The sequence below is a fragment of the Macrotis lagotis genome, chromosome 4, assembly GCF_037893015.1.
Source record: "Macrotis lagotis isolate mMagLag1 chromosome 4, bilby.v1.9.chrom.fasta, whole genome shotgun sequence".
Classification (NCBI taxonomy): Eukaryota; Metazoa; Chordata; class Mammalia; order Peramelemorphia; family Peramelidae; genus Macrotis; species Macrotis lagotis.
Genome location: NC_133661.1, coordinates 264,998,920 through 265,026,578, shown reverse-complemented (window position 1 = coordinate 265,026,578; position 27,659 = coordinate 264,998,920). Strand labels below are relative to the sequence as shown.

The 27,659-nt window shown below is 38.9% G+C and overlaps 1 protein-coding gene and 1 pseudogene across 1 annotated transcript; one reads left to right on the top strand and one right to left on the bottom strand.

Annotated features, from left to right (window-relative positions):
* Window positions 1–573: 573 nt before the first annotated feature.
* SNAPC1 (small nuclear RNA activating complex polypeptide 1) lies at window positions 574–14,322 on the bottom strand. Its single transcript, XM_074236279.1, is given in 8 exon segments — window positions 574–579; window positions 1,335–1,363; window positions 1,366–1,492; window positions 2,459–2,563; window positions 6,144–6,284; window positions 6,450–6,542; window positions 6,544–6,610; window positions 14,068–14,322. Coding segments are annotated over 8 exon segments (696 nt in total). The 5' UTR covers window positions 14,196–14,322.
* Window positions 14,323–20,129: 5,807 nt separating this feature from the next.
* LOC141522483 (WD repeat-containing protein 5 pseudogene) lies at window positions 20,130–26,539 on the top strand (annotated as a pseudogene).
* The last annotated feature ends 1,120 nt before the right edge of the window (window positions 26,540–27,659 follow it).

Here is a 27,659-nt window from a genome sequence, read left to right as displayed (position 1 = left end):
ACTGCTAGAAAATATCATTTATTATTCTGGGGTTTACTTCAACAACATTCATTAAGCATCTATTCTATTCAATGTATTTTGCTAGGTGCTGGGGGATGCAAGTTAAAAACTTAATAGTCCTTCCCTTTGAGAATTTGCATTCTACTTAGAAGTGGGGCTCAGGAAACAAAAACCAAAATATATAATACAAGATAATTTAAAAGAAAACAAATGGAAGGGGGAGAGAAAAGATTCAGTGAAGACTTCATGAAAATGGAGAAAGGAATACCTGAACTATGTTTTAAGATAATTCAATGACTTCCAGAGGCAGTGTATTCTAGGCACAGAAGGCAGTAAAAATGTATAGGCACAGGAGATGAGAGTGTCAAATTACAGAACAATAAACAATGCAATTTATTTGGGGGCAAAGAGTCCATTAAGATGATTAGTATAAGTCAGAATAGGACTGGAAAGTCAGGTGTGAGGCTAGGCTGAGGTTTGCATTTTATCCTAAAGCAAATGGGCAACCCACTAACAGTTTAAAAGTGTGTCTGATAATGAGGGAACCCCAAGACTAGTATTAGTATTAGTATTTCAGGACTGTGTGGAAGACGGAATGAAAAGTAAACAGTCTGGACACATGGAGTCTATTAGAAGGATATTATAGTAATCTAGGACAGGAGTGATGTAGGTTAGAAAGTAGAGTATTTCAGAGGATGCTGCAAAGGAAGAATCAATAAGCCTTCATAGTTGATTACAAGGGAGATGGGTAAAGGGAAGCTGAGTTAATATATAAAACTGTGTTAATAACTTATTTTGGGTTTTTTTGTTTGGTTGGGTTTTTTTAGGTTTTTGCAAGGCAAATGGGGTTAAGTGGCTTGCCCAAGGCCACATGGCTAGGTAATTATTAAGTGTCTGAGACCAGATTTGAACTGAGGTACTCCCTGACTCCAGGGCCGGTACTTTATCCACTGCGCCACCTAGCCACCCCTTGTTTTGTTTTTTGCAAGGCAATGGGGTTAAGTGGCTTGTCCAAAGCCACACAGCTAGGTAATTATTAAGTGTCTGAGGTCGGATTTGAACCCAGTTCCTCCTGACTCCGGAGCTGGTGCTCTATCCACTTCACCCACCTAGCTGCCCCCAGTTGTGTAAATAACTAAAGGAAATTTAAAAAGATTTTTTTTGTAAACATGAACAAAAAAAACTGTAGAAGTCATAAGAAGTCATATTCAATCACAGTAATGAGTGGATATAATATTATCCATGTTACTGGTATTTAATATTTAATGAAAAATTGCTTTAGTTACTACCTTCCTACATGCTTTTATTGAGCTATAAAGAGGCAAACCACATACCTTTTTGTCTTCGTGCCATTGTTTATGTCTAAAACCAGGTTCTTAATATTAACTAAAAAACTCATCTTTATCAAGCTGAGGGCTTTGTCAGGCTGGGATTTATCAGCTGAAATTATTTGCTTCATTTCCTGGTAATGATCATGGATATTCATAATTTCCTGAAAACAAAAAAATAAATGCCAAAATACTTTTAAAATATGGGAATGATATTTCTTTTTTCTACAAAATACTAAAAACTTCAAGGAGTAAAATTCTATCCCTTAAATCTCTGGATAGATCAGAGACTTTGGAGAAGTCAAGATAGAAAAAATAAAATGTAAAAATGGGGTTTTGAAACTGATAAAAATACCAATAGAACATTCCACATTTTTTTATCTTGAATCCTACTCTATTATTAACAATCTTCATCTAGTATAGGCTGTATTCATCTTTCATGTATCCTAATAAAATGGGAATCAATCCTATCCTTGTTTATTACCTGAACTCTTAGATCCTCTCTATCTCAATTTTTTTTTTAGGTCATATCAAAAAAGCGTAATTAACGAAAAAACAGTAAAATCAAGATTCAGTCTTATAAAATCTAACCAAATCAAGGTTTCTGAGCTCTTTTCAATTTTGCCTTGAAAATAAACTGGTGAAGAGCAAAAAGTAACAGTAATGCCAGAATCACCATGGAGGCCCTTAGTTCCTGTCACTCTGTATGGAGGACTGGGCATGTTACAAAGGTTAAGGAAGCAACTCCAGAAGGCCCAATCTAATAATTCTGTTGGAGTCACCAATCATATGCTTCTGTTTTCCACATAACATGGGAGAAATACCAGGTTCTTGAGACAATTCCACCCATGGAACAGAGCATGTTTAGACAGCCTATGACCAACAAGCTAACAGTAGTTATAGTAGACTAGGCAGTGTCTTTGAAAAATCTCTATTATTGGGAGTCACAAGTATTTTTAAACTAGATGCTGGGAGATACTGACTCCCATTACATTAATCTGGGCTTTTCTAATTTAACTGAGGACCTATCATTAAACTTCATCAATTTCAAAATTTTCAGTAAAACAGAGAAATCAGCAACACCTAGTAAAATTCTCTGATAATCACTTAGAGAATAAAAATAAAATTACCTCTAATGTGTCAGCAGTGATAAGCTTCATTACTCGGTCATTTGGTTCCTTAAATTCCTCTGTTACTTCAGTTTGTGGAATATTCTTCTTCATTCTGTATGAAAGCTACATAAAATGGTAATAATGTAATGTAATTTGCTATTTAGGAAAAACAGGTGAATATTTAGAGTACTGATATAAGGGTAGCAATAAAACACTATAATGGAAAAGAAAAATAGCCCTATTTTAGAAGATTTATTATTCAATGAATCCTAGTCTTCACCTAATGCCTGTGATTCTCTTAAGCAAACAGTCAAATTTAGAAATTCCAAAAGATGCCTACATTGAAGCCTCACTAGAAACCCCAATACATCATCAAAATGTAATTACTTTGATCAAGACACCAAAGACAAAATGGTTATATAGATTAATCAATTTCAAATAGTCATATTTTCTATTCTGCTATCATTACCTTAAAAAGACCTTTCCATTGTCAGTCATAACAACTTACTTCATGATTTCTACTACACAGCTATGCTCAAAGATTCAGAGTAAAAACTGTACATCATTAGGATGGTACCCTATTGGTATAGCTGTTTTTACATAAAGTCTTTAGAAATACATTCCAAAAAAGTCTATGTGTATCCTCATTTTAAAGACAAAAATTAGGTTTTAATCGGAAAGCTTTTCAAGTCATACTTTTAAGGGTTATCTAATGGTACTGATAATTTGTTTTCTTAAATATTATAAGAATCTAGTGATGCTTAGTAAGAAACCAAAAATGTTTTCTTATTAGAAAAAATAAATTAACTTATTATTCCATAAATCAAATTTCATGAAACATAAAATCAGATGGATACTTATTGCTCTTTCTCCATGGCAACTGTTCCAAACTCTTTCCTCACCACTCTTACAAAAGATACACTAGTCCTAGTGCGGCTAGGTGGCGTAGTGGATAAAGCACCAGCCTTGGAGTCAGGAGTACCTGGGTTCAAATCCGGTCTCAGACTCTTAATAATTACCTAGCTGTGTGGCCTTGGGCAAGCCACTTAACCCCATTTGCCTTGCAAACCCCCCCCCCCCCCAAAAAAAAAAAAGATACACTAGTCCTACATTATTAAGAAAACTAAAGTTACCTGAAATGAACTTCCTCAGTTTCCAACCTTCACTCCTCAAACTTTCCCAGCACCCAGTACCTTTTCTCTCCTATTTCCCTAAGGTCACAAAAGCATTATCCCTACACCTCAGTGAAGTTAACCCTTCTATAAATCACTTTGGTAGGATTTCCTCCTATCCACTAGCAGTCAACTCCTCTAAGGCCATCTTCAAGTATTCCATCAAAGCTACCTCCTTCCCATCTCCTACAAACAGGATCACCCCCATGTTTAGAAGATTTACCTTGACCATTCCAACCCATCCAACCACCATCCCATTGATCTCTTTTTCAATATTATACTTCTTCAAAAAGCTGTGGAAACCTGTTGCCTCTACTTCCTCAGGAGACTCTCAAATCCTCACAACACTTCTATCACCTCCATCCTACTGGTATGCTGCTTTATCACATAACAAATGACCTGGTCAGGTCCAAAAGTCTTTTTCCATCCTCACTGTTTTTTATCTCACTGTAGCTTGACACCCATCAGAGATACCATTTCTACTGCTATTTTTTTCTTTCTCCCTAATCACTATCTCCCTTGCTCTTCCCAATCCTTTAATGTAGGAATTCCCCCAAGGTCTTTTTCTTGGCCTGTGGGCAATCATTCATTCCCACAGCTCCAATTACCCCTTCAAGGACAGATGATTTCCCCCAAATTTTTCTAATCCTGACCTTCCTTCTAAGCTCAAGATGTAATAATAGCTCCACCATCTTTATCAGAGGTTCTATGTCTCTTTTGTGTCCATAAATCCATTTGGTGGTCTGATGAAATGGGAATATCCTTTATAATAATGCTTTAAAGGGCATAAGACTAAGTACATCAGATTAGAAAAGAAACCAGTTAAGTTGAAATAATTACTAAATAAATTTTTTTTAAAGGTTCATAGATTTAAGAAACAAAGATGCCACCCAGCAACTCAAACTCAAGTCTAAAACAGAGTTCATTATCTTCCTACAAATCTACTCTTCCTTCTGAATGCATCATTTCCACTTGCCAGGAAAAAAGTCCCAAACACAAATATAAGTCTTGCTTGCCTGCAAACTGAGTTTATTCTTTTATCCTTCTTATTTCTTTCTCATTATTATCTAATTAATTACTAAGTCCTATAAAGTTCATCTCTCATCTTTGAAACATCTCTCAACATTGTGCCCCTTTCTCTGCTCTTCCTATAATCACTCTAGTACAGATTTCCTTACTATTAATCTTCAGTATTACCAAAGTTTTTCATAGCTTTTCCCATCCAATCTCTTCCCCTTCCAATTCATACTTCAAACTTCTGTGAAGATAATCTAGGAATTCAAGACAGGTTATACTCAAAGATCTTCAGTAGCATATGACTGTCTTACTCAAAAATCTTCAGTAGCATCTTATTGTCTTGCTGTAAAGATCAAACTGACATTCCAAGCTCTTTACAACCTCTGATAGACTTATTTTCTATTATTCCTCTTCTAGAACTCTACACTCTTACCTAATTTGATAACTCTCCAGCCCCCTGAACAAATACTGCATTCTCATTCCTCTAAGCCTTTGCCCAGGCTATTTATCCTATCCTGGAATGTCTTCTCGCCTCCTTTTCAACTATGTTATTTCTATCCATCCTTCAAATGCCACATCCTCCAAGACACCTCCAGACCTCCACTTCAGACCTGAGACTTCAAAAAACAATTTGCTTTATAATACTGTCAATACTATTCCAGTAGGATGACTAAATAAATCATTATTCTTAAGTCCAGTGCCCCTATATAAATTCAAAACAAGATACTAAGTAAAACCAATTAATAAAGTAAAAGAAACCCTCATTATGGAAAGACACTAACCAAAAATAGCAAAGAAACTGAACAAATTATAATAATCATGATAAAAATAAAGAAACACTGAGGTAAAAGAACTACAAAAGGAATTTTAAGAAAAAAAGGAACTCTTTTCAAGTATCCTTAAATAAAAATGAAAAAGGAACAACTGCAAGAAGCTTCAAGATGATTGATAAGCTTAAAAAAGAATCAAAAGGAGAAAAAAAACAAACCACCTCTCTCAAAGATTTCAAAAAAGAATCTCTCTTATAAATGATAGTGGATAATTCTAACGCATTTATGTAATACTGTGAACCATAGTTATCTGTATTGTTGTCTTAAATCCCTAATAGTTCAGGTAGCTAAGTGGCAAAGCAGATGGAGTTGGGTCTGGAATCAAATAGATCCAAGTTCAGACACCTATTAATGTGTTGTGACCTCAGACAAGTCATTAAACCTATCTGTCTCACTTTCTTCATCTTTAACATGGAGATAATAACAGCACTGACATCCCAGAGTTGGATCAAATGACATATTTTCAAAGTCCTTAGCACAGAGCAGGCACATAGAAGGCACTCTACAAATGCTTATTCCTTTCTATACCTTCCGCTTCTCTACTACATCTTAAGACCTACAAGAACAAGGACTATGTATTATCTAAACTTTTTATTACCCCCAAAAGGTCTGATTAGGACAATGTTGTTCACATAGCAGAGGGTTAACCACTGTTTTTGAACTAAATTATACTAGTTAACATACAGGTTTGGGCATTGCTGTAAAATGGAAGGCTTTGTCTAGTCGAAGTTTCCTAAGAATATAAGAAGCATCAAAATGTTGTGCATTTGTCAGATCTTGCTGGAATTTCGTAACTTCATCCCAATCCTTAAGGCATGCTCTAATCTAAAAGCAAGAAAAGAAAAATCTTATTAAATATAAATTTCAATATACATTATATACATACAATTAAAAACACGGGCCTTTCTAACTGAAATATTTTGCTTTTTATATATTTTATAAACTGTTCCTGTTTTCAGATTACTCTATGAGAACTTGACAAAATATTACCTTTTGCTTTGGTTGACAGAGTTGTGTATTATACAATCCATACATAAGATACAAAGCACCAACCCTGATCTGAAAGGTATAAGGAGGTAGGAAAATATTTCCAAGCCAGAGCTAGAGCTTCCTTTGTAAACTTGTTCTTTTCCATAGGTCTCATTCTGCCACTAGAAAATAAGAAAACATATAAGAAAGCTATTTTTAAAAATAACACATCGAACAGCTATCTTTTCAAAATAAAGGTAAAAAAGAATGTTTTCGTTGATTCATATGAGGACAAATGATCAGCCAAAAGGACATTAAGAAAACAGCTAAGGATTATGAAGTCTTTAGCAAAAGATTAAAGACATTAAGGGGAAATGTGGTATTTTTTTCACTGTTGCTGATCAAGGATGAAGGCCTCAGGGAAGAAAGGCAGATTTAGAAAGTGTCCAAGAGAGGGTGGAGCCAAGATGGCGACATGAAGGGATCTAGTCTTAGCTCTCTGATAAAAACTCATAAAGACTCTAACTAAACTTTCCACAGGCAGAACCCAAAAAGGGACCCAGTGAGGCAGTTCTCCTACTCAAGGTAACCTGGAAAAGAGCAGAAAGGCTCTGCTCCCCGGGGTCGGAGGGGCAGCCCACCAGAGGGGTGGCCCCCAGAGCCAAAGAACTTCAGCCTCCCGGAGGTAGCCCCAGGGTGCTGGGAGTCTCAGCTCACAGCAGCGGGGGAGTCTCCTGAGCTGCACCCCGGGGAGCACTGGGCACAAAGTGGGGGAACAGCTAGGGACCTCTGCCAGAGGGAGCACCTGGAGCCCAGCCCTCAGGGCACACAGAGAGCTCAGCAGCCTAGACCTGGAATCAGATGCAGGCGGGGCAGGTAAGCATGAGCCCCAGGGCATGAGCCCATTGAGCTGAAGGAGGGGAGTGAAGAGAGAGACTGCAGAGCTCTGTCCTCTGCCTCTGGAACAGGACTCTGGGGCTCTGACCACATTCAGATCCTGATCCCAGTCTAGGCCCCCCCATAGAACAACAGGGGCCCCCCACCTCGGCCCCATGGCAGAGGAGGGTACTTATGGTCATTCACAGACCAGGAGAGAGGACAGAGCCTCACACACTGAGACCCTTGTGGGAGTGTCCCAAAAGCTCAGGAAGCACCCCAAAAAACAGGCTTAGGCTGGGAAAATGAACAAGCAAAGAAACAAGAGGAAGACCATTGAGAAATATTTTGCAAATGAGCCCAAGAAGGATCAAAATACTCAGTCTGAAGATGAGGAAGCACAAGCTCCTGCATCTAAAGACTCCAAGAAAAACAGAAATTGGGCTCAGGCTATGACAGAGCTCAAAAAAGACTTTGAAAACCAAATGAGGGAGTTGGAAGAAAAACTGGGAAAAGAAAGGGGAGAGATGCAGGAAAAACATGAAAATGAAGTCAGCAGCTTAGTCAAGGAAATCCAAAAAAATGCTTAAGAAAATAGCATGCTAAAAAACAGCATAGGTCAAATGGATAAAACAGTTCAAAAAGTTATTGAGGAGAAGAATGCTTTAAAAAGCAAAATTGGCCAGATGGAAAAAAGAGATAAGAAAACTCTCTGAGGAGAATAAATCCTTCAGACAAAGAATAGAATTCAGGGAGATTGATGAATTTACCAGAATCAGGAATCAATACTTCAAAACCAAAAAAATGAAAAATTAGAAGAAAATGTGAAATATCTCATTGAAAAAACAACTGATATGGAAAACAGACTTAGGAAAGATAATTTGAAAATTACTGGAATACCTGAAAGTCATGATCAGGAAAAGAGCCTTGACATCATTTTCAAAGAATTACTACAGGAAAATTGCCCTGATATTCTAGAAGCAGAGGGCAAAATAGAAATGGAGAGAATCCACCTATCCCCCCGAGAAAGAGATCCCAAAAAACCAACCCCCAGGAATATTATAGCCAAGTTACAGAACTCCCAAGTCAAAGAGAAAATATTACAAGCAGCCAGAAGGGCACAGTTCAACTATCGTGGAGCGGCAGTCAGGATCACACAGGACTTAGCAGCAGCTACATTGGAAGCTCATAGGGCTTGGAATATAATATACCGGAAGGCAAGAGCTTAGAATGCAGCCAAGAATGAACTACCCAGCAAGGTTGAATGTCCTCTTCCAGGGAAAAAGATGGACTTTCAATGAACCAGGGGAATTTCAAAGGTTCCTTTTGGAATGGCCAGAGCTGAACAGAAGGTTTGATCTTCAGATACAGGACTCAGGTGAAGCATGGAGATTGGAGGAGAGGGGGGGAATATGAGGGACTTAATGAGGATGAACTGCATGTATAAAAAAATGATACTGATAATATTCATATGAACCATCTCAGTTAATAGAGCAGGTAGAGGGAGCTTTTATAGTTGAAGCACAGGAGAAAGCTGAATTCGAAGATAAAATATGGTGTAAAAATGGAGTCAATAGGAAAAAAAGGGAAATGGAATGGGAGAAAGAAAAAGGAGAAGGGGAATAGTCCAAGCTATTTCACATAATAAGATTTTTTTATTACAATGAGCTATTGCAATGATATGGAAGGGGGGAGGCAAGGGGGAATGAGGGAACCTTTGTTCTCATCAGAGATGGCTAGGAGAGGAAACAGCAAATATACTCAATGGGGTATAGACAACTGGAGTAAGAAGGAGGGGGGGAGCAGGGGGAAGGGGTGAGGATGTGAATAAACGAGGAGAGGATGGACCATGGGGGGGGGGGGCGGGACAGTGGTCAGATATAACACATTTTCTTTCTTACTTCTTGCAAGGGGCTGGGATTGGATGGCCTGCCCAGGACCACAGGGCCAGGTGGATGCTGGGCCTAAGGGGTGGTATGGGGGCTCAGGGCTTCTTGGCCCCAGGACCAGGGATCTGTCTGCTGTGCCACTCAGCGACCCTATAGCAGTCAGAGGGAAAGGAGAGAGAAAATAGAGTACATGGTAGTGGAGAAATAAGAAAGGAGGGAGTTGCGATCAGTAATGGCAACGTTGGAAAAATATGGAAGTAACTTTTGTGATGGACTTATCAAAAAGAATGTGATCCACCCAGGACAGAGTTGATGGTGTTGGAACAAAGACTGAAGCACATTTTTTGTTATTATTATTTGGAGGAGGGTGCAGGCCAAGTGGGGCTGGGTGGCCTGCCTGGGGCCACATAGCAGGGTGATCTTTGAGTGTCTGGGGCCGGATTCAGACCCAGGTGCTCCTGGCTCAAGGGTCAATGCTCTGTCTGCCACCCAGCCACCCCTACTATTATTACTATTTTATTTTATTTTGGGTCTTTTTTTTTCTTCTTTTTGGTTTTTGCAGGGCAGTGGGGATCGGGTGGCTTGCATGTCACATGGCTGGGTGATTATTGGGTTTACGAGGCTGGATATGGACTTGGGTGCTTGTGGCTGTAGGGCTGGTGCCTTGTCCATTGTGCCACCTGTCCATACCTACAATTATTGCTATTATTTTTTTATTTTAATTTTTTTCTCTCCCCTTTACTTTTTTCGCCCAAGCAAGTCTATCTATATTCATGGGGGGAGGGGTATTTTGTTTACTTGTAAACAAGTATATTTTATTAATGTAAAAAAAACATTTGTACAAAATGAGAATAAAAAAATTAAATTTAAAAAACAAATAAATAAATAAATTTCTAGGGGGGAAAAGTGTCCAAGAATGGAATTTTGATTTCTAGTTAAATACACAGGAATATAGTGTACCTAACAAGATATGTTAAAAAATGTATTTTTGAGGAGCAGCTAAGTGGTGCAGCGGATAAAGCACCAACCCTGGAGTCTGGAGGACCTGAGTTCAAATCCACCCTCAGACACTTAAGAATTGCCTAGCTGTGTGACCTTGGGCAAGTCACTTAATCCCAATTGCCTTAAATTAAAAAAAAATTTACAAATAAAAAATGTATTTGCCCAGAGTCTTATAAACTAATCAAAAGGAGTTTAAACTAAAAATTGGGTGGGATAGGGGAAAAAACTTTCATGTAAAAAAATGATAAATCTAGGATGAAAAATTATAGAAGTCTCATAATTTTTAAGAAACAAAATCTAATTAAAGCCATCACCTCAAATTTCTTATAAAAAAGAAACAAAGAAGATTAGATCCTAATACAAGACACATTTCACTGCACATTTATTACTAAGATTTAATAGAGTAAAACTTTTCAGACACACAACTGGGTCTGTGACCTCTTTGATTTGGAAAACGTCCTCCTGCAATGTAAATCAAAGCCCATCCATGCCTACTCTAAGAATGTGATTCCTATTTGCCTTCTGCTTTAAGATCACCACCCAACATGTTGGGAGTAGTTCCTCCATTTCTCATGACACTGAAAAAATACAAATGCAGCAGTCAACCTTTAGCTATCAACCTATCATCCTCTGTTCTTGGCATGTGACTAGTCCCTCTTTTCTCTACATATAATGCTTCTCTTTGTTGACATTATTGTACTCCTGTTTTTCAAAGTTTCTCACCGCAGTCTGCTAACACCTACCACAGTCTCCAATGCCACTTTCTAATAATCTATTTTTTACTTCTTCAGAAACTGTTGAATTCTATGTCTTGTTACTATACTATTTCCAAGACTACTTATTTACTGTCTGGCTTTAGTCCTCTTGCCCTGTTTCACAATCCATACAACTTGCCCTTCTGGTGTTCTTCACATAAACATTCCATCTTCTGCCCTCTTGTCATAGAATCTGTCCCCTCTCCACTTTTGGCTTTCTGGAATCCCTTGTTTTCTACAAAGTGTAACACAGCTACCAGTGCCCAAAAGTCACTTTATCTTATTCTTTATGGATCTATTAAAAAAGATGTCATTTATCCTCAAAGAAAGCAACCCCCCCCAACCTCCCAAAGGCAGAGATTATTTCATTTTTGTCTGTATATTAACTTGGCATTAAATCAGGATTTTAAAAATCTGTCCATTTTTGGATTTCAGGGACTCCATGTACTTGGATGGGAAAAAAATTTACACCTTTATTTTACTAACCTTTGGTCTTCTTTGTAATATTACATATTCTATTTCTTTAATTTTTTTAATTAAAAATCTATTACCATTCATTAAGGGGGAACCAATTGTAATAAATTTGCATAGGTAAGCAAAACTAATTCTCACAGTGACCTTGTCAAAAAAAGTCTCATTAAATATTTATCAACAACATTCCTTTGAAATCATGGTCAGTCACTGAATTTATCAGAATTCTTACAATTTTCAAAATTCTGTTTCTTACAGTATTACTATTTAAATTATTTTGCTTGTTTTTACTTTACTTTGCATCAGTTGAAAATTATGTTCTCAAGTTTTTCTGAAACCATATCCATCACCATTTTTATGGGAAAATCTTATTTCACTATATTCATATACTGTGCCCCAAGTGATGAACATTCCCTGCCTTTAGCTCCAATTCTTTGGTACAACAAAAGAGCTACTATGATTTTTTTTATAGATGGGATCTTTTCTTTCTTTTAAACTTTTTGGGGTGATAAGCCTAGTAGTAATATTATTGTTAACAAGGTATTTAGTTGAATAACTTTTGTACTCTACAAAAATGTATTAATGTGACTGTTTCCACAATCCTTCCAATATTTGTCATTTTTCTTTCTTGTCAATTTAGCCAATCCAACTACTATAAAATACTACCTCAGAGTTGCTTTAATTTTCATCTCTCCAACTATCAATAATTTGAACTATTTTTCATATGGATATTGATAGCTTAAAGTATCACTTAGAAAACTACCTTTTCACATCATTTGAGCATTTTCTCAATTGGACAATGGCTCTCATTCTAATTTTGGCTACATTGGTTTATCTGGTCAAAATAGTTTATTCAATCAAAATTTTATCTTCAGTGAGTTTCTCTATTCCTTTGTTTTGTTTTTGCAAAGCAATGGAGTTAATTGACTTGCCCAAGGTCTCACAGCTAGTTAATTATTAAATGTCTGAAACTGGATTTGAACTCAGGTCCTCCTGACTCCAGGGCTAGTGCTCTTTCCACTGCTGCCTCCTCTATCCCTCTATTGGTCAAGAACTGTTTAACTATCTATAATCCTATATATTTAAAAATTAAGTGTCTTGAAGGTTTCGCTATACTGCTAAAACAGTCCGTAACACAAAAGATTAAGAATCCTGGCAATAAATGAACATTTGTTGACAGGCAGCTGTCTCCAAATAATCAAGTGCAAGATGGCCTATTCTGTGAAGCTGGCCTTAACCACAAATAGAAAAGGTACACAATAAATAATAAAATAATAAATAATAAAAAGGCATCTGAAATATTCTAAGGGGAAAAAACTCGGACAGAAATGCAGCAGGGGTAAATGAAAAATGAGGACAGTAGAGAGCCTAGTAAGAGCTTTCTTTCTAAAGGTACACAAAGAGGTGGAAGTCCCGGCGGAGGTAACAGCAGAAAGGCAGAACTGGAGCAATGTAAAAAGAACCCTGCAACAGCCTGATAGCAGTTGGATCCATGCTTTTGTGGGACTACAAAATGGGAGGTTGCATGAAAGACGGGAGAGAAACAGAGGTTTTTAAGAAAGAAACGTTTAGGGGCGGCTAGGTGGCGCAGTGGATAAAGCACCAGCCCTGGAGTCAGGAGTACCTGGGATCAAATTCCACCGCAGACACTTAATAATTACCTAGCTGTGTGGCCTTGGGCAAGCCACTTAACCACATTTGCCTTGCAAAAAACCTTTAAAAAAAAAAAAAGAAACGTGTAATGGGCCCAAGTGAAACTGTGGACAGCATTGAGGAGATGGTGACCCTTAGGGGTCTCTCAGGAAGAGAATAGAAGGGGCAGTGTAGTGAGAAGGGAAGAAAGACCGAAGGGGGGGGGAATTCTACCAATGAATGTTCCTAAGGGTGAAGAGACATTCCGTGAAAGGAGATGAGGATCTTGTGCTGGGTGTGTCTGGAGAATTTGGCACAAGACCCCTTATCCTACACCTCAGGAAGGGGAACTCCTAAAGCCAACTAGCATTTGAAGAAGGAAGGTTTATGATGCAAACTGGAAAAGAAGGAATCCAAGGGGAGTATGCAAGATCATCAGCCCCGATCCCTGCAGAAAGATGCACTGCTGTAGGAGTGAGGCCCGGGGAAGGGAGGCGGCTCCACAGTACCTAGCGGGGCAGCCGACTTAGACACTGCGGGCCGGGGCCGGGGCCGGGGCCGGGGCCGGGGCCGGCTCCCTCCTGGTCAAGATCCTTTGTTCGATCCAATCCCAGCATTAAAGGCCGCTGTGGAGAGTCAGAATAACTGAGTTCAATCCTGAGAGAAACCGAATTCGGAGCCTGTCTCTGCCATGAGCTGCCTGGGCCACCTAGGCTAAGCCGCTTCAACCCGGCGGGGGCTCAGGTTCTTCCTTGCTAACCTCTGGGATCCTTCTAGAAGCCCTCCAGGGCCTGCTTCCAAAGCTCCCGCTTCTAGAACGTGCCGGCACACAGAGTGGGAGGAAGATGAACGTGAAGGAGCCCGGGGTGGAGGGAGGAGATGGGGGTGTAGAGAGGAAGGACGGGGCGAGGGGGGCGCAGGGGCAGAGGGTCCTGGCCCCGGAGGATGCGAAGCTGTGGAGGAGGGAAGGCGGGCCTGGAAAGGGGCCGCGGCGCGGGGGGGAGAAGCACTCACTAGAAGATAGTGTGGAACTTCAGCTCCCTCCACAGCGCGGAGAAGTCCTCGAATCGGACGCTGTCCGTCTCCTGGAAACGCGAGAGAAGCGTCTCCAAGTCCGAGTGCAGGACGCCGGGGGCGCCCATGCCGCAGCCACCCCTGCACCGACGCTCCGCTCCAGAAGCTGCTACAGGTCACGGTCTCCGAGGAAACGCCGATGCGGCCCGCGGCCGCGGCACGTCGCTCTAAATATACGTCATGACGCAGCTCGTTCGTCGTGCATAAGGCGCCGGAGCGCTGGAGCCTGCTCCCACCTCCGAGCCACTCTAACCCAAAAACCCCGGAACAAATTCTGCCGGACTTCCGCTTCCTCTTCTCTCCGCTCGGCTCTTATTTTCTTAAAGAGCCCGTTAAGCAAGGCCCGGGGTGGAGGAGAGCAGGGAAAGAACTTTGGATAGACCCGATGTAAAAAAAAAAAAGGTTTTTTGCTTAATTATACATGTTAGTTTGCTTTTATTTTGTCTTTTTTCATCATCACTCCAAAAGGAGGAGGAGGAGGGAGTGAGTCAAAATAAAAGGTTTTTTACTGGGAAAAAAATTGTGTTTTTAATTTTAGGACTGTAACAGAAAGCCACTGTGAACAATGAATGGTGCCCCTATAAAAATGTATTTATTTAACTCTTTTCTGTACAGACAAGGTGGACAAAATAGTTATTGTTCATCCACAGAATCCTGGTAGCTAAATCGATGTGCAGTTGAGTCCCTAAATTCCATCGCATAAAGTCTACCCACCTCCACCCCTCCCCAGGCTTTAATCAATAAGACATGTTAGTAAACACACACACACACACACAAACACACCAAAAAAACCTTTTAACATAACTAAACCCAAGGAGGAGCCCTTTCTGAAATAAATGAAATTATTGATGACTCATCGGTGGACTTGACTCCAAACATAGATAGGAATTCCTTGATGGACAAGTACTAGAAAATCTCAATTAGAAAAAATTCCACCTTCTGGCAATATTGGTAAAATAAAAAATGATCCTCCAGATGCTTGCAGGTCTAGTGAAAATTAAACAAGGGAATATTGTTCTGTTTGTCTTATTTTAAGCTAAAATCTAGGTAGCATTATTTCTACCACTAAGAAGGAAATGAGATAGCACATCTAAGGTACTTCTCAAACGTGTGCTATTAAATAGGAGGGGCCCCTAGGTGGCGAAGTGAATAAAGCACTGGCCCTGGAAGTCAGGAGTACCTGGGTTCAAATCCAGTCTCAGACGAATAATAATTACTTAGCTGTGTGGCCTTGGGCAAGCCACCTAACCCCATTTGCCTTGCAAAAACCTAAAAAAAAAGTGCTGTTAAATACTAGCCATTATCATTGGCTATTAATAATTTAGATTTCCAATAGCACCCTGCAGTTTACAAAGCACTTTCCCCAGAATAACACTGAGGCAATTAATGGAAGGATCAATAATAATATCAATAATGACATAAACTGCTTTAAAATTTTCTTACTGCTTTGACTGTTATCTCATGAGCTAAATAGGTATTATGCCCATTTTAAAGATGAGAAAATTTAGGCTTAGGGACATTAAGTCATTGACCCAGAATCATAAAGCTAGTGTCAGAAGTGGGATTTGAAATCAAGCTTGCTGACTCAGTCCAGCCCTCTATCCTCTATTTCCATTTTACAAATTAGGAAAATAGAATCCAAAACGATTCAGTAACTTGCCAAAGACTACAAGTTTTAGACTCAATAAATGAATATAAATTGCTCTTCTGACTCTAATGTTCCACTACATTTTGGTCACTTTTCCTTTATCTTCTAAAATGGCCACATGCTGGCAAGGCTTAGATCTTTCTGTCAAATCCATATATGTGTATATATATATATATATATATATATATATATATATATATATATGTACATATATATATATATATTAAAAAATTTAAATAAAAATAAAACCAAAAATAAAGGGGCAGCTAGATGGTGCAGTGAATAGAGCACTGACCTTGAAGCCAAGAGGACTCAAGTTCAAATTCCACCTCAGATATTAATTGCCTAGCTGTGTGACTTTGGACAAGTCACTTTAACCCCATTGCCTTGCAAAAAAAAAAAAGCAAACAACAACAACACTTATGTAACACTTATCATGGGGCCCTAATCCCTGGAGCCTGCTGAGATTTGCCATTCCCAATAGAGATTACTGAAAATGCAAAATAGTTTTGATCTTCTGCCAATCCAATTTATGGAATTTAGTTTTCTGCCATGATGATTCAGGGTTAATACTATATGATAATAAAAAGTCTTCTGTTTGGCTGAGGATCTGGAAGATGGATGTAGAGGTGCTCAGAAGGTTCAAGCAGACAATAGTTTGTTCTCCTAGCTCTGAAAGAGAATTGTTTGAGTGCATTGGGGGAAACTACTACTTATCCCCTTTTATCCTTTTCTGATTAGGCAATCAGATATGCTGTGGGGATGTAGGAGGGAGTGGGGAGGGCACCACTTGACTGGTAAGACTGGCAAAACCCATCAAAACTCTCAAAAAGGTCTAGTCAGCAATTGGAGCCTAAAGCAGCCAAGGTCAGTCAATAAATATTTCTTAAGCATCTTTTTTGTGCCAGATAATGTGCTAAGTACTGGGGACACAAAAAGAAAAGGCAATCCCTGCCCTCAAGGAAATCATTGGGGTGGGGGGGAGAATATCTTTCCACAATAATATCCTTCTCTTTCTACTTGATCCAGTCTAATAAAATGCCCCATCAATTAATAGTAACTGCTAATATTTATATAACACCTATATGTTCTGGTCACTGTGATTTACAATTATTATCTCATTTCAAGCTCACAAAACCCTGAGAGGCAGATATTAATATTATTATCCCCATTTTACAAATGAAGAAACTAAGGCAAAAAAAGTTAAAAAGAAGAATTCATTCCCTCAAGGTTGGAAAAGAATAGTCTAAGGATTTATAAAGGAATAGGCCTCATTCTCTTCCTTCTCTCAGTTTCTACAATGCTTACACACTATCTCAACATTGTTTATTTAGCATGCCTCTCATCACAATAGATGATTTAAGTAAATATGTCCTAATGTTATCTAATTGTTTCATGAATGTTAATCTTGTCTTCTCAAAAAGATTCTTCTTCATCATTTAGCTAGCAAACTTAAACAAGTTACAATCCAAATCTCTCCAAAGCACTTCAATTATACATTATGATGACTCTCCAGAAGCAGGCTCTCCAGACTTTTTCACATGGAGGTTTTCATCACCTGAGCATGCTGCTCACATCTGATATTCTAAGTTAAAACAAAACACTTCCTTCCCTCAAAGAAGCTACATTTTTACTGAGGGAAATAGGGACACGTATATAAGTGGATAAATACAAAGTGATTTCAGGGAGAGAGCTCCAGCAAGTGAGGAATCAGGGAAGTCCCATACACAAGGTGGCATCTTAGTATACCTGGAAAGAAACTAGGAATTCTACAAATTAGGCCAAAAGATGGATCAAATTTCCAGTGGGGGTGCCAGTTGTTTATCAAGGCACAGAGCAGGAGAAAGGAATAGATATATGGAGTTTATGTGTACCCTTTGACCGAAAAATATCAATATCTGTTTTCCAAAGAGATTTTTTTAAAGGTGTGGGAGGGGGAGGGACCTATATGTACAAAAATATTTATAATAGCTCTTTTCTTAATGGCAAAAATTTGGAAATTGAGAGGATACTCATTAATTGGAGAATGGCCAAACAAGTTATGGTAAATAGTTGAAATAGAATAATACTATTGTGCCATAAGAAATGATGAAAGGGGTGAATTCAGGAAAAAACCTGGGAAGACTTAAATGAAATAATGCAAAGTGAAGTGAGGAAAATTGTAGAGGGCCAGCTCCAGGGAGTGATATTCACATATCATTGGTGATCTTCTTCATCAAAGGTATGTATGGATTATTGCTCATTGTATGTATCCATTGGCTCACCAGTGAACCCTGACCTAGGATAATCTGTGGCTCCAGAATGGTTGTAAAAGGTTTCTTTGATAGAGAAACATGCATTTTTCTAAGAACAAATATTGTAAATTTACCCAGGAACTTGTAAAACTGGGTCTCCTTTAACCAGACATTCCTGAGATAAATTTTTGCTATAAAAAGTCTGAGTTTCCAAAAATAAAGTTGGTAGATTTTCACTTCCCAACCTTTCCTGTTTGGATATGTTTGTCTACTCGACTGGACTCTCGGAAATTCATGTCCAGACCCACACCAGAGCTATGGTGGGTGATAGAGAACCAGGAGATCTTTGTACAGAGTTAGCAGCAAGATCATAATGATAATTAACTGAGAATGACTTGGCTACTCTGATCAAAGCAATGATACAAGAAAAGGACCCATGAAAAATATTATTCACTTCCAAAGAGAACTGATGAACTCTGAGTGTAGACCAAAGCACACTTTTTTCCATTTTATTTTTCTTGCTTTTTTTTTTGCAACACAGCTAATATGGATATTGATTTGCATGACTTCATCTGTATAATTGATATGAAAGTGCTTTCTTTATTAATGGTGGGGGAGGAGTTGGAGGAAGAGAATATGGAACACAAAATATTAAAAAAAAAGTGTGAATGACGTTAAATCCAGCCTCAGACACTTAATAATTACCTAGCTGTGTGTCCTTGGGCAAGCCACTTAACCCCATTTGCCTTGCAAAAAAAAAAGAAAAAGAAAAAAAAAAAGAAAACTATATTCTCCAAGTTAGAAGGTACCTCAGATGTCATTTAGTCACAGTCAATAAACATTTATTATATGCCTACCATGTGCCAGACACTAAGAAGATACAAAGACAAAAAAAGAAAAAGAAAGTTCTTTGCCTCAAGGAGCTTACAATGTAATGGAGGAAACAGCATATCAAAGGAAACTGAATATAGAGTAGGGAGAAGGTTCCAGAGGCAGGAGAATGGAGAAGTCACACAGAAAAGTCCTAAAGTAATGCAACCAGGTGAGAAATAAGGCAATGTCAGAGCTGAGTTTTCCTTCTTAAATAGGTTTAAAGTTCATGGCTCTATTCTACAATCAGAGAGACAGAGGGTAGTGATGAGATGAGGTACCAAGACTGAAATGTAACTGGATGATAAAGTTATCCCAATATTCCAAATTTAATCCAGTGAAACCTAAATTAAAAAAACTTCAATCACAATAATGATCTTATTATTTCATTATCATTATTTCATATCATATTATTGATCATTATTATTTATGGCTCAGACCCAGAGAGACTATACTCATCTGGTCCCATCTAGCAAGCAACTCCCAAAATACTTTCTCTGTTTCACATCACACTCCTAGACTTTACTCCAGGATACCTCCAAATTGAAGTTCAAATCTATGCTTATTGATGTGAGATGGTTCTAGAAAGCTCAGGACCTAATGGTAAAAGAACCCAACAATAAAGTGCTAAATTAACTGCTAAAGATACAAAGCAAAATGATCCTTTTGTGAGACTTGAATACATCTCCGAAATAATTCAAAAAGAAAGCAATCAATCAATTATAAAAGTTTATTAAACTCTTCCCATTGGAATACAGAAAGACATTTTCTGCCCGGAGGGATCTTACAATTTAATGAGAAAGAAGCACGAAAGCAATAATATACAAACAAGCTCTGAACAGAACGAAGAGAGAACTTTGAGAGAATGAATTCTTCTCTACCTTTTTTGCCTGTTTCATTTGTAAAATGGGGATAATATTAATATCTACCTCAGAGTTTTATGAGCTTAAAATGAGATAATAACTGTAGATCACAGTGCCCAGAACATAGGCGCTACATTATGTGAGGTTGGGGGAACCTTCTTACAGAAGATGAGGTTAAAAGACATCAAAAAGGTGGGCTGGTGTAGCGGAGGAGGACCGCCACAGCGCGAGGCATAGCGGGCCCTTTAAAAGTCAGTTCGCTGAGTAAGAGGCAGGCGTGGCCGAGCGGGGAGCCAGGCCAGCAGCGAGGGCCGGGGAACGGGAGCCGGGAGGCGGCTGCTCCCGCCCGCCCCGGAGCCGCCCGGAGCCGCGGAGGCCGCGGAGGCGCAGCCCCGATCCGTGCGCCAGCCTGCCGACGTGACATTGAACTGCCCAGATGTAAGCTTTCCGTCCGCGGCGGAGGCCTCCAGGAAACCGGGCCTACATTGGGCCCGCCGCTGCGAAGCACCGGAAGCGATGGCTACGGAAGAGCCACCGGAGCCGGAAGCCCCGAGAGCTCAACCCACAGCTCTGTGGCCGACCAATCAGAGCAAGCCCGCCCCTTTAAACCCGAACTACACGTTACAGCTCACTCTGACGGGCCACACTAAAGCTGTGTCCTCAGTCAAGTTTAGTCCCGATGGAGAGTGGTTGGCAAGTTCTTCCGCCGATAAACTCATTAAAATCTGGGGAGTAGGTGATGGGAAATGTCAGAAAACCATATCCGGACACAGACTGGAAGTCTCGGATGTGTCCTGGTCCTCGGATTCCAAGCTTCTGGTGTCCGCCTCAGATGACAAGACTCTCAAGATCTGGGACGTGAGTTCGGGAAGATGTCTAAAAACGCTGAGGGGCCACAGCAATTACGTCTTCTGCTGCAGCTTCAACCCCCCGTCCAACCTCGTCGTTTCTGGCTCCTTTGACGAAAGCGTCAAAATCTGGGAAGTGAAAACCGGGAAGTGCCTCAAGACCTTACCGGGCCACTCGGACCCGGTCACGGCCGTGCACTTCAACGGGGACGGGTCGCTGATTGCGTCCGGCAGTTACGACGGCCTCTGCCGCGTCTGGGATGCTGCTTCGGGGCAGTGTTTGAAGACTCTCGTGGGCGATGGAAATCCTCTCGTGTCTTTCGTGAAATTCTCCCCGAACGGGAAATACATTCTGGCCGCGACTCTGAATAACGCCCTTAAGGTCTGGGACTACAGCCGGGGGAGATGCCTCAAGACGTACACTGGTCACAAGAATGAGAAATATTGCATTTTTGCTAACTTTTTAGTCACCGGTGGAAAGTGGATCGTGTCTGGGTCGGAAGATAACCTTATTTACATATGGGACCTTCAGACCAAAGAGATTGTGCAAAAGTTACAGGGCCATACAGATGTGGTGATCGCCACGGCTTGCCACCCCACGGAGAACGTCATTGCCTCGGCCGCATTAGGGAACGACAGAACGATCAAACTCTGGAAGAGTGACTGTTGAACCTTTGCAATATTAGGTTAGAAACTATCAGGAAGTAGATCCTATTGGGCAAAAACAAATTTTTGAGAAGGGGATTTCTTGGACCAGACTAAATTTCTCTTTTATACTACACCAAAATGGGAGGCATATGCTTGATTTGGTAGTTTTTTTTTCTAAATTTTTTTAAAGGAAGGAAATAGGCATTTATTTAATAATCGCGCTAGGTGCTTTGCAAATATCTCAAATACCTTACATCCACCTGGCAGGTGCTGTTATTTGTGTGTGTGTGTGTGTGTGTGTGTGTGTGTGTGTGTGTGTGTGTGTGTGTGTGTGTGTGTGCAAGGCAGTGAGGTTAAATGGCTTGCCCAAGGCCACACAGCTAGGTAATTATCAAGTGTCTGAGGCCGGATTTAAACCAGGTACTCCTGACTCCAGGGCCAGGGCCCTATCCACCTAGCCCCCTGCTGTTATTATATTCATTCAACAGTTGAGAAAACTCAACAGCTCAAAAACTTGTGCAGGAATACACACCTAAGTAAGTGTCTGGGGCAGCATTTTGAGTCTGGCTGACTCCAGTGCCCTATCTGCTATGACGCCTAGCTAGGGGTAAAATGTGGTTTTTATTTTTACATAAAGCTTTAGTAATAGTTCTTTCCAACTCTCTTGTTGCTTTCAAAGGAAAAAGTTTCAATTTATTTTGAGTATAAATCAAGTCAATAAAACTTAGATTTTAAATTTTTAATACGGGAAAATTTCATCATGAACTTTAACAAAACCTTCTGCATCTTGCAAAATGCCATTTACAGGAAACAGTTCTAATTATATGACAAATGAGATTCAAGTTTCCATCTTCAAATTTCAGACCTTGTGGTGATTTTTAAAATTTTTATATAGTTGTTTGCTGTTTTTCTCTTGTTCTCAAAGAGGATCTTGACATCAAGAATGTGATTCTATGACTTGCAAGTGAATTGGATTTAAGTGAGGGAGGGTTAAATGCCAAGTCACCAGCCTCATTTCCCTTTCCAGACCCCTCTGGGTCCAAGTGACCAGACATTGATCAGGATCACCAGGAAAGTTGATTACTCCTTGTTTTATATATATAAAACACACATATATAACATATTATAAAAATGTTTTATACATATATATGCAGATACATGTATATAAAATAAATGCTATCATGTTGTAAGTTATCCACTTCCCCCCCAACCACTAGTTAATTCCTTCTTATAGTAATTTGATGTCTTTCCGAGGAAGGAACTCAGAACATTGTAAAATTTTTCAGTGTAACCACTTTTTATTGTAAAAATTCATAATATAGAACTTTTAAGTATATCACTGTACATTTCAGTCTCAACATTTTAACACAGTAAACCATAAGATCTAAAATTAATTTTCTAAAGGTGGGATTTTGTGTTTTTAAAAAAAGTTCTGTGGAAACCCAAACAGAGAAAGGAACCTGGTTTCTAGGTGTGAGAGTCCTTGGGTCAATCTGTCATAAGTAATGTAAGGACCAATGAATGTTATATGGTTGAAGCTCTCAATTACAGACCCCAAGGTGGTAATCTTATCTTTCTTTCCTTGGATTCCTTCTTGGAAGTTTTAAACCTCTCAGCACAGAAAAGTCTGCTTACCCTTTTGTTTTACATAGTTGCCCTGAATTTATTTTAAATAGCCAGCTTGTAAATTCAGTTGGGAAGTGTCAATCCAGAATTCAAAGAGATAAAGATCAATCTAACACAAAGGTGCTTTTTGTTAGAAGCTTTGTCCCTGGCTAGGGGCTAGGGGGTCAATGATAGGATAAAGGACTTACAGTTCTTTTGATACTATTTTTAAAAGAAGTAAAGGAATATTTGCTTTGTAAAACTTGTCTGTATAAGACTAAAGAGTAGGGCAATGGGCAAAAAGGAATTATTTATGATTTTCACCATGCCACTGTGGTTACAGAGGCACCTAAGGTTAGAAAAATGCATTTGTCATGTACAGGATAGGCTTTATTTCAGAAGACAGAAGGAACTCAAGGTAGTAAACAAACATCAATAAACCTTTATTATGTCATTTGCCAGACAATGCAGATTTTTCTGGGCTGTGCTGGATCCAGTCTAGTCCCTCAGTCATTTGTTTGATACTGGAACAAAATGAGATTAGAAATCATTCAACAGTTAACAAAAGAAGAAACATATTCAGTCACAGTCAGTAAAGGATATTTAACCAGGGTAAAAGAGGACATCAAGAGTTCATTCAGTTTCTTTGAGCTGGCAAACAACCTTCTTGGTCAGCCAACCAAGCAACAGACCATGCTCAGCACAACCAGAATGTGATGTCTACAGCCTGAGACTTTCATCCCCTATATTAAGACATGAAGATGATTATCTTTTTTTTAAATTTTATTTAATTTTTTAAAATTTTACAATTTTTTTCCCCAATCTTGATTCCCTTTCCTCCCCCCACCCCTCCACAGAAGGCAGTCTGATAGTCTTGTTTCCATGCTATACACATTGATCAAAATTGAATGTGTTGAGAGAAAAATCACATCCTTAAGGAAAAAAATAAAAGAGACAGTAAAATTACATAATACATGATATCTTTTTTTAATTAAAAGTTTGATCTTTGTTTATTAAACTCCACAATTATTTGGATACAGATGGTATTCTCCATCACAGATACCCTAAAATCGTCCCTGATTATTGCACTGATGAAATGAGAAAGTGCATTTTGGTTGGTCATCACCCCCATGTTGCTGTTAGGGTGTACAATGTTCTGGTTCTGCCCCATCTCACTCAGCATCAGTTCATGCAAAGATGATAACCTTTTTTTTTTTTTCAGGTCCTCAGATTATTTTTTATTCCATTTGTATATGCATATTTCCAAGTTACAAAATTTCTCTCCACCCTAAGTCAGGTTAGCATTTTACATACATATTTTGTTAAACATATTTACAAATTAGTAATTTTTTGGCATGAAGAATTAGGATTAAGGGAAAGAGATCATATAAGATAGTTTTTATAAAGTGTTCACCAGATTTGGAAGGATTGCTTTTTGTTTTGTGTTTTGTTTTGTTTTTCTTTCTCTGGTTGGGGATAAAATAGTCCATAATCAGTCAAATACAGTTGTCCCAGCTCTCTGGACTGTAGAGAAGAATTAACTTCCTTCAGAGTTGTTCATCTCATAATATTGTTGATGTGTACATTGTTCTCTTGGTTCTACTCCCTTGGCTCAGCATCAAATCCCGCAAGTCATTCCATGCCTCTCTTTATGGTTTCTTATACAACAATAATATTCCATAGTATTCATGTACCATAACTTGTTTAGCCATTCCCCAATTGATGCATCCCCTCAATTTCCAATTCTTTGCCACTACAAATAGCTTCTGTGAATATTTTGGAACATGTAGGATTTTTCCTATTTTTTATAATTTCTTCTGGCTATAGTCCTATAATTGGAATTGCTGGGTCAAAGGGTATGAGAACAGTGTTATTGCTCTTTCCATATTGCTCTCCAGAAAGGTTGAATCTGTTCACAACCCCACCAGCAATGCATCAATGTCCCAATCCTCCCACAACCTTTCCAACATTGATCATCTTCCCTTTTTCTCATCTTGACCAATCTGATAGGTTGTGAATCTGATAGGTTCTATTCATTGTTATTTTAACTTGCATTTCTCTAATCAATAGTGATTTAGAGCATTTTTTCATATGATTTTATATATAGCTTTAATTTCCTCATTTGAAAACTTTCTGTTCATATCCTTTGACCATTTATCAATTGGGGAATGACTCGTGATCTTATAAATTTTATGCAATTCTCTATATAATTTTATTTTATATTTATTTTTTTGCGAGGCAAATAGGGTTAAGTGGCTTGCCCAAGGCCACACAGCTAGGTAATTATTAAGTGTCTGAGTTCGGATTTGAACCCAGGTACTCCTGACTCCAGGGCCGGTGCTTTATCCACTACGCCACGTAGCCGCCCCTCGATATATTTTAGAAATGAGACCCTTATCAGAATACCTGGTTGTGAAGATTGTTTCCCAGATTTCTGCTTTTCTTCTAACTTTGGTAGCACTGATTTTTATCAGTGCAAAAACTTTTTAATTTAATATAGTCAAAATCATTTTGCAGATTATAATGTGTTCTAATTCTTGTTTGGTCATATAGTTACCCCTTTTCCAAAGAACAGGTAGAATACTTTTTGGTCTGTTAATTTATCTGCTTTTTGGGGGGGGGGGTTTGGGGTTTTTTTAGGTTTTGCAAGGCAAATGGGGTTAAGTGGCTTGTCCAAGGCCACACAGCTAGGTAATTATTGTCTGAGTCTGAGGTCAGATTTGAACTCAGGTACTCCTGACTCCAGGGCCGGTGCTCTATCCACTGTGCCACCTAGCCACCCCTGTTAATTTATCTATGGTATCGCTCTTTATGTCTAAATCCTGTACCCATTTTGACCTTATTTTGGTATTATAGGGTATGACATGTGGATCTATGCTTAGTTTTTGCCATACTATTTTCCAATTTTCCTAACAATTTTTGTGAAATATTGAGTTCTTATCCCAGAGGCTGATGTCTTTGGGTTTGTCAAAGAGTAGATTGCTGTGATCATTTAATGCAGTTTCTTTTGAACCTATCCTAATCCACTGATCCATTACTCTATTTCTTAACCAGCACCAGGCAGTTTTGATGATTGCCACATGTTGGGTATGTAATAGTGGAAATTCTTTTTGTGAATTTTTTGCACTACATTGCCACTGAGATTTCTACCAATTCTCAAATTCTTCAATTTTATGAAACTTAATTTCTCTTCAATTTTCTACTTTAAGTCTGATCAGGCTTCTAAGCCTGGATTGTTTTGTGTATCTCTGAGTTTAGAGAGGGAGATAGAATACTTAATTTGTGAGCAAGGAGCTGAGTTAGGGTGATAGCTTCATAGGAAAGAGGGTATGTATGTATGGTTCCAGAGATTCTTAGGGAGAGATATGTGGAGAGACAGAAAGACATACATGAGGAACTGGCTCTTCAACACGTCCCTAACTTTCCAGTTGGTCTTCCTAGAGACGTCATAGAGAGAAAACTGAGTAAAATCAGGCTCTCTCTTTTGGTTTGGACTGGGAACTTCTCTTCCATCTAGTTTATTTATACTTGTGTAATTTCTGATATATTCTAATCTGCATAAGTTCTCTAATATATGGTGGATAAGATAAGTAGTTTTACAGGATAAACTATATGGTGGTGATGAGAAAGATTTAAGTTGTCAAATATAAACTAAGACCACCCCCTTAAGAGGATCAGAGGGGCAGCTAGGTGGCATAGGGGTAGCTAGGTGGCACAGTGGATAGAGCACCGGCCCTGGAGTCAGGAGTACCTGAGTTCAAATCTGGCCTCAGACACTTAATAATTAAGTAGCTGTGTGGCCTTGGGCAAGCCACTTAACTCCATTGCCTTGCAAAAAAAAAAACCTATAAAAAAAGAGGATCAGAAAAATTGTTTTTGTTCTGAAGCTATTGTATCCCTAGATCAGCTCTGGTGGGAAAAGAGCAGAAAGATATTAATCTTAACTGATGCCTCTCTTGGAAGGAAGGTTAAAAAAAGAGCAAGAACACAACAATCCTTTCATTGTTATCCAGTGTTGTCCAGAAACAGGAAACTACAGTATTCCTTGAAGAGGAGTCAGATTCTATAGATGATTATACCTGACTGCCATCTAAGCCTGGATTGTTTTGTATATCTCTGAGTTTATAGAGAGAAATAGAATGTTTAATTTCTGAGCAAGGAGCCGAGTTAGGGTAAGAGCTTCTTAGGAAAGAGGTATGTATACTTCCAGAGATTCTTAGGGAGAGACATGTGGAGAGACAGAAAGACATGTATGAGGAAATGGCTCTTATAGCAACCTATGCAGACATATGTATTTTACATGTGACAATACATCTAATGTTCTGAAATTTTAAAACTTGACTAATAACATATTGTGGATCCCTTTAAGATTTACGTTCCTTCGATGATCAACCTTGATGGACTCATTCCATCAGTGCAACAATCAAGGGACAATTTGGGGCTGTCTGCAATGGAGAATACCATCTGTATCCAGATAAAGAACCGTGGAGTTTGAACAAAAACCAAGGACTGTTACCTTTAAGTTAGAAAAAAAAAATTGATTATCTTATTATCTGATCTTGCTATCTCTTATACTTTATGTTTCTTCCTTAAGGATATGATTTCTCTCTCATCACATTCAATTTGGATCAGTGTATAGCATGGAAACAAATGTAAAGACTGGCAAATTGCCTTCTGTGGGGGTGTGGTGGGGGGAGGGAAGTAAGATTGGGGGAAAATTGTAAAACTCAAAATAAAATCCTTAATCAAAAAAAAAAGACATGCAAAAAATTTACATTCCTTGTATCAACTACATAAGGCTGGTAGTGCAAATTTC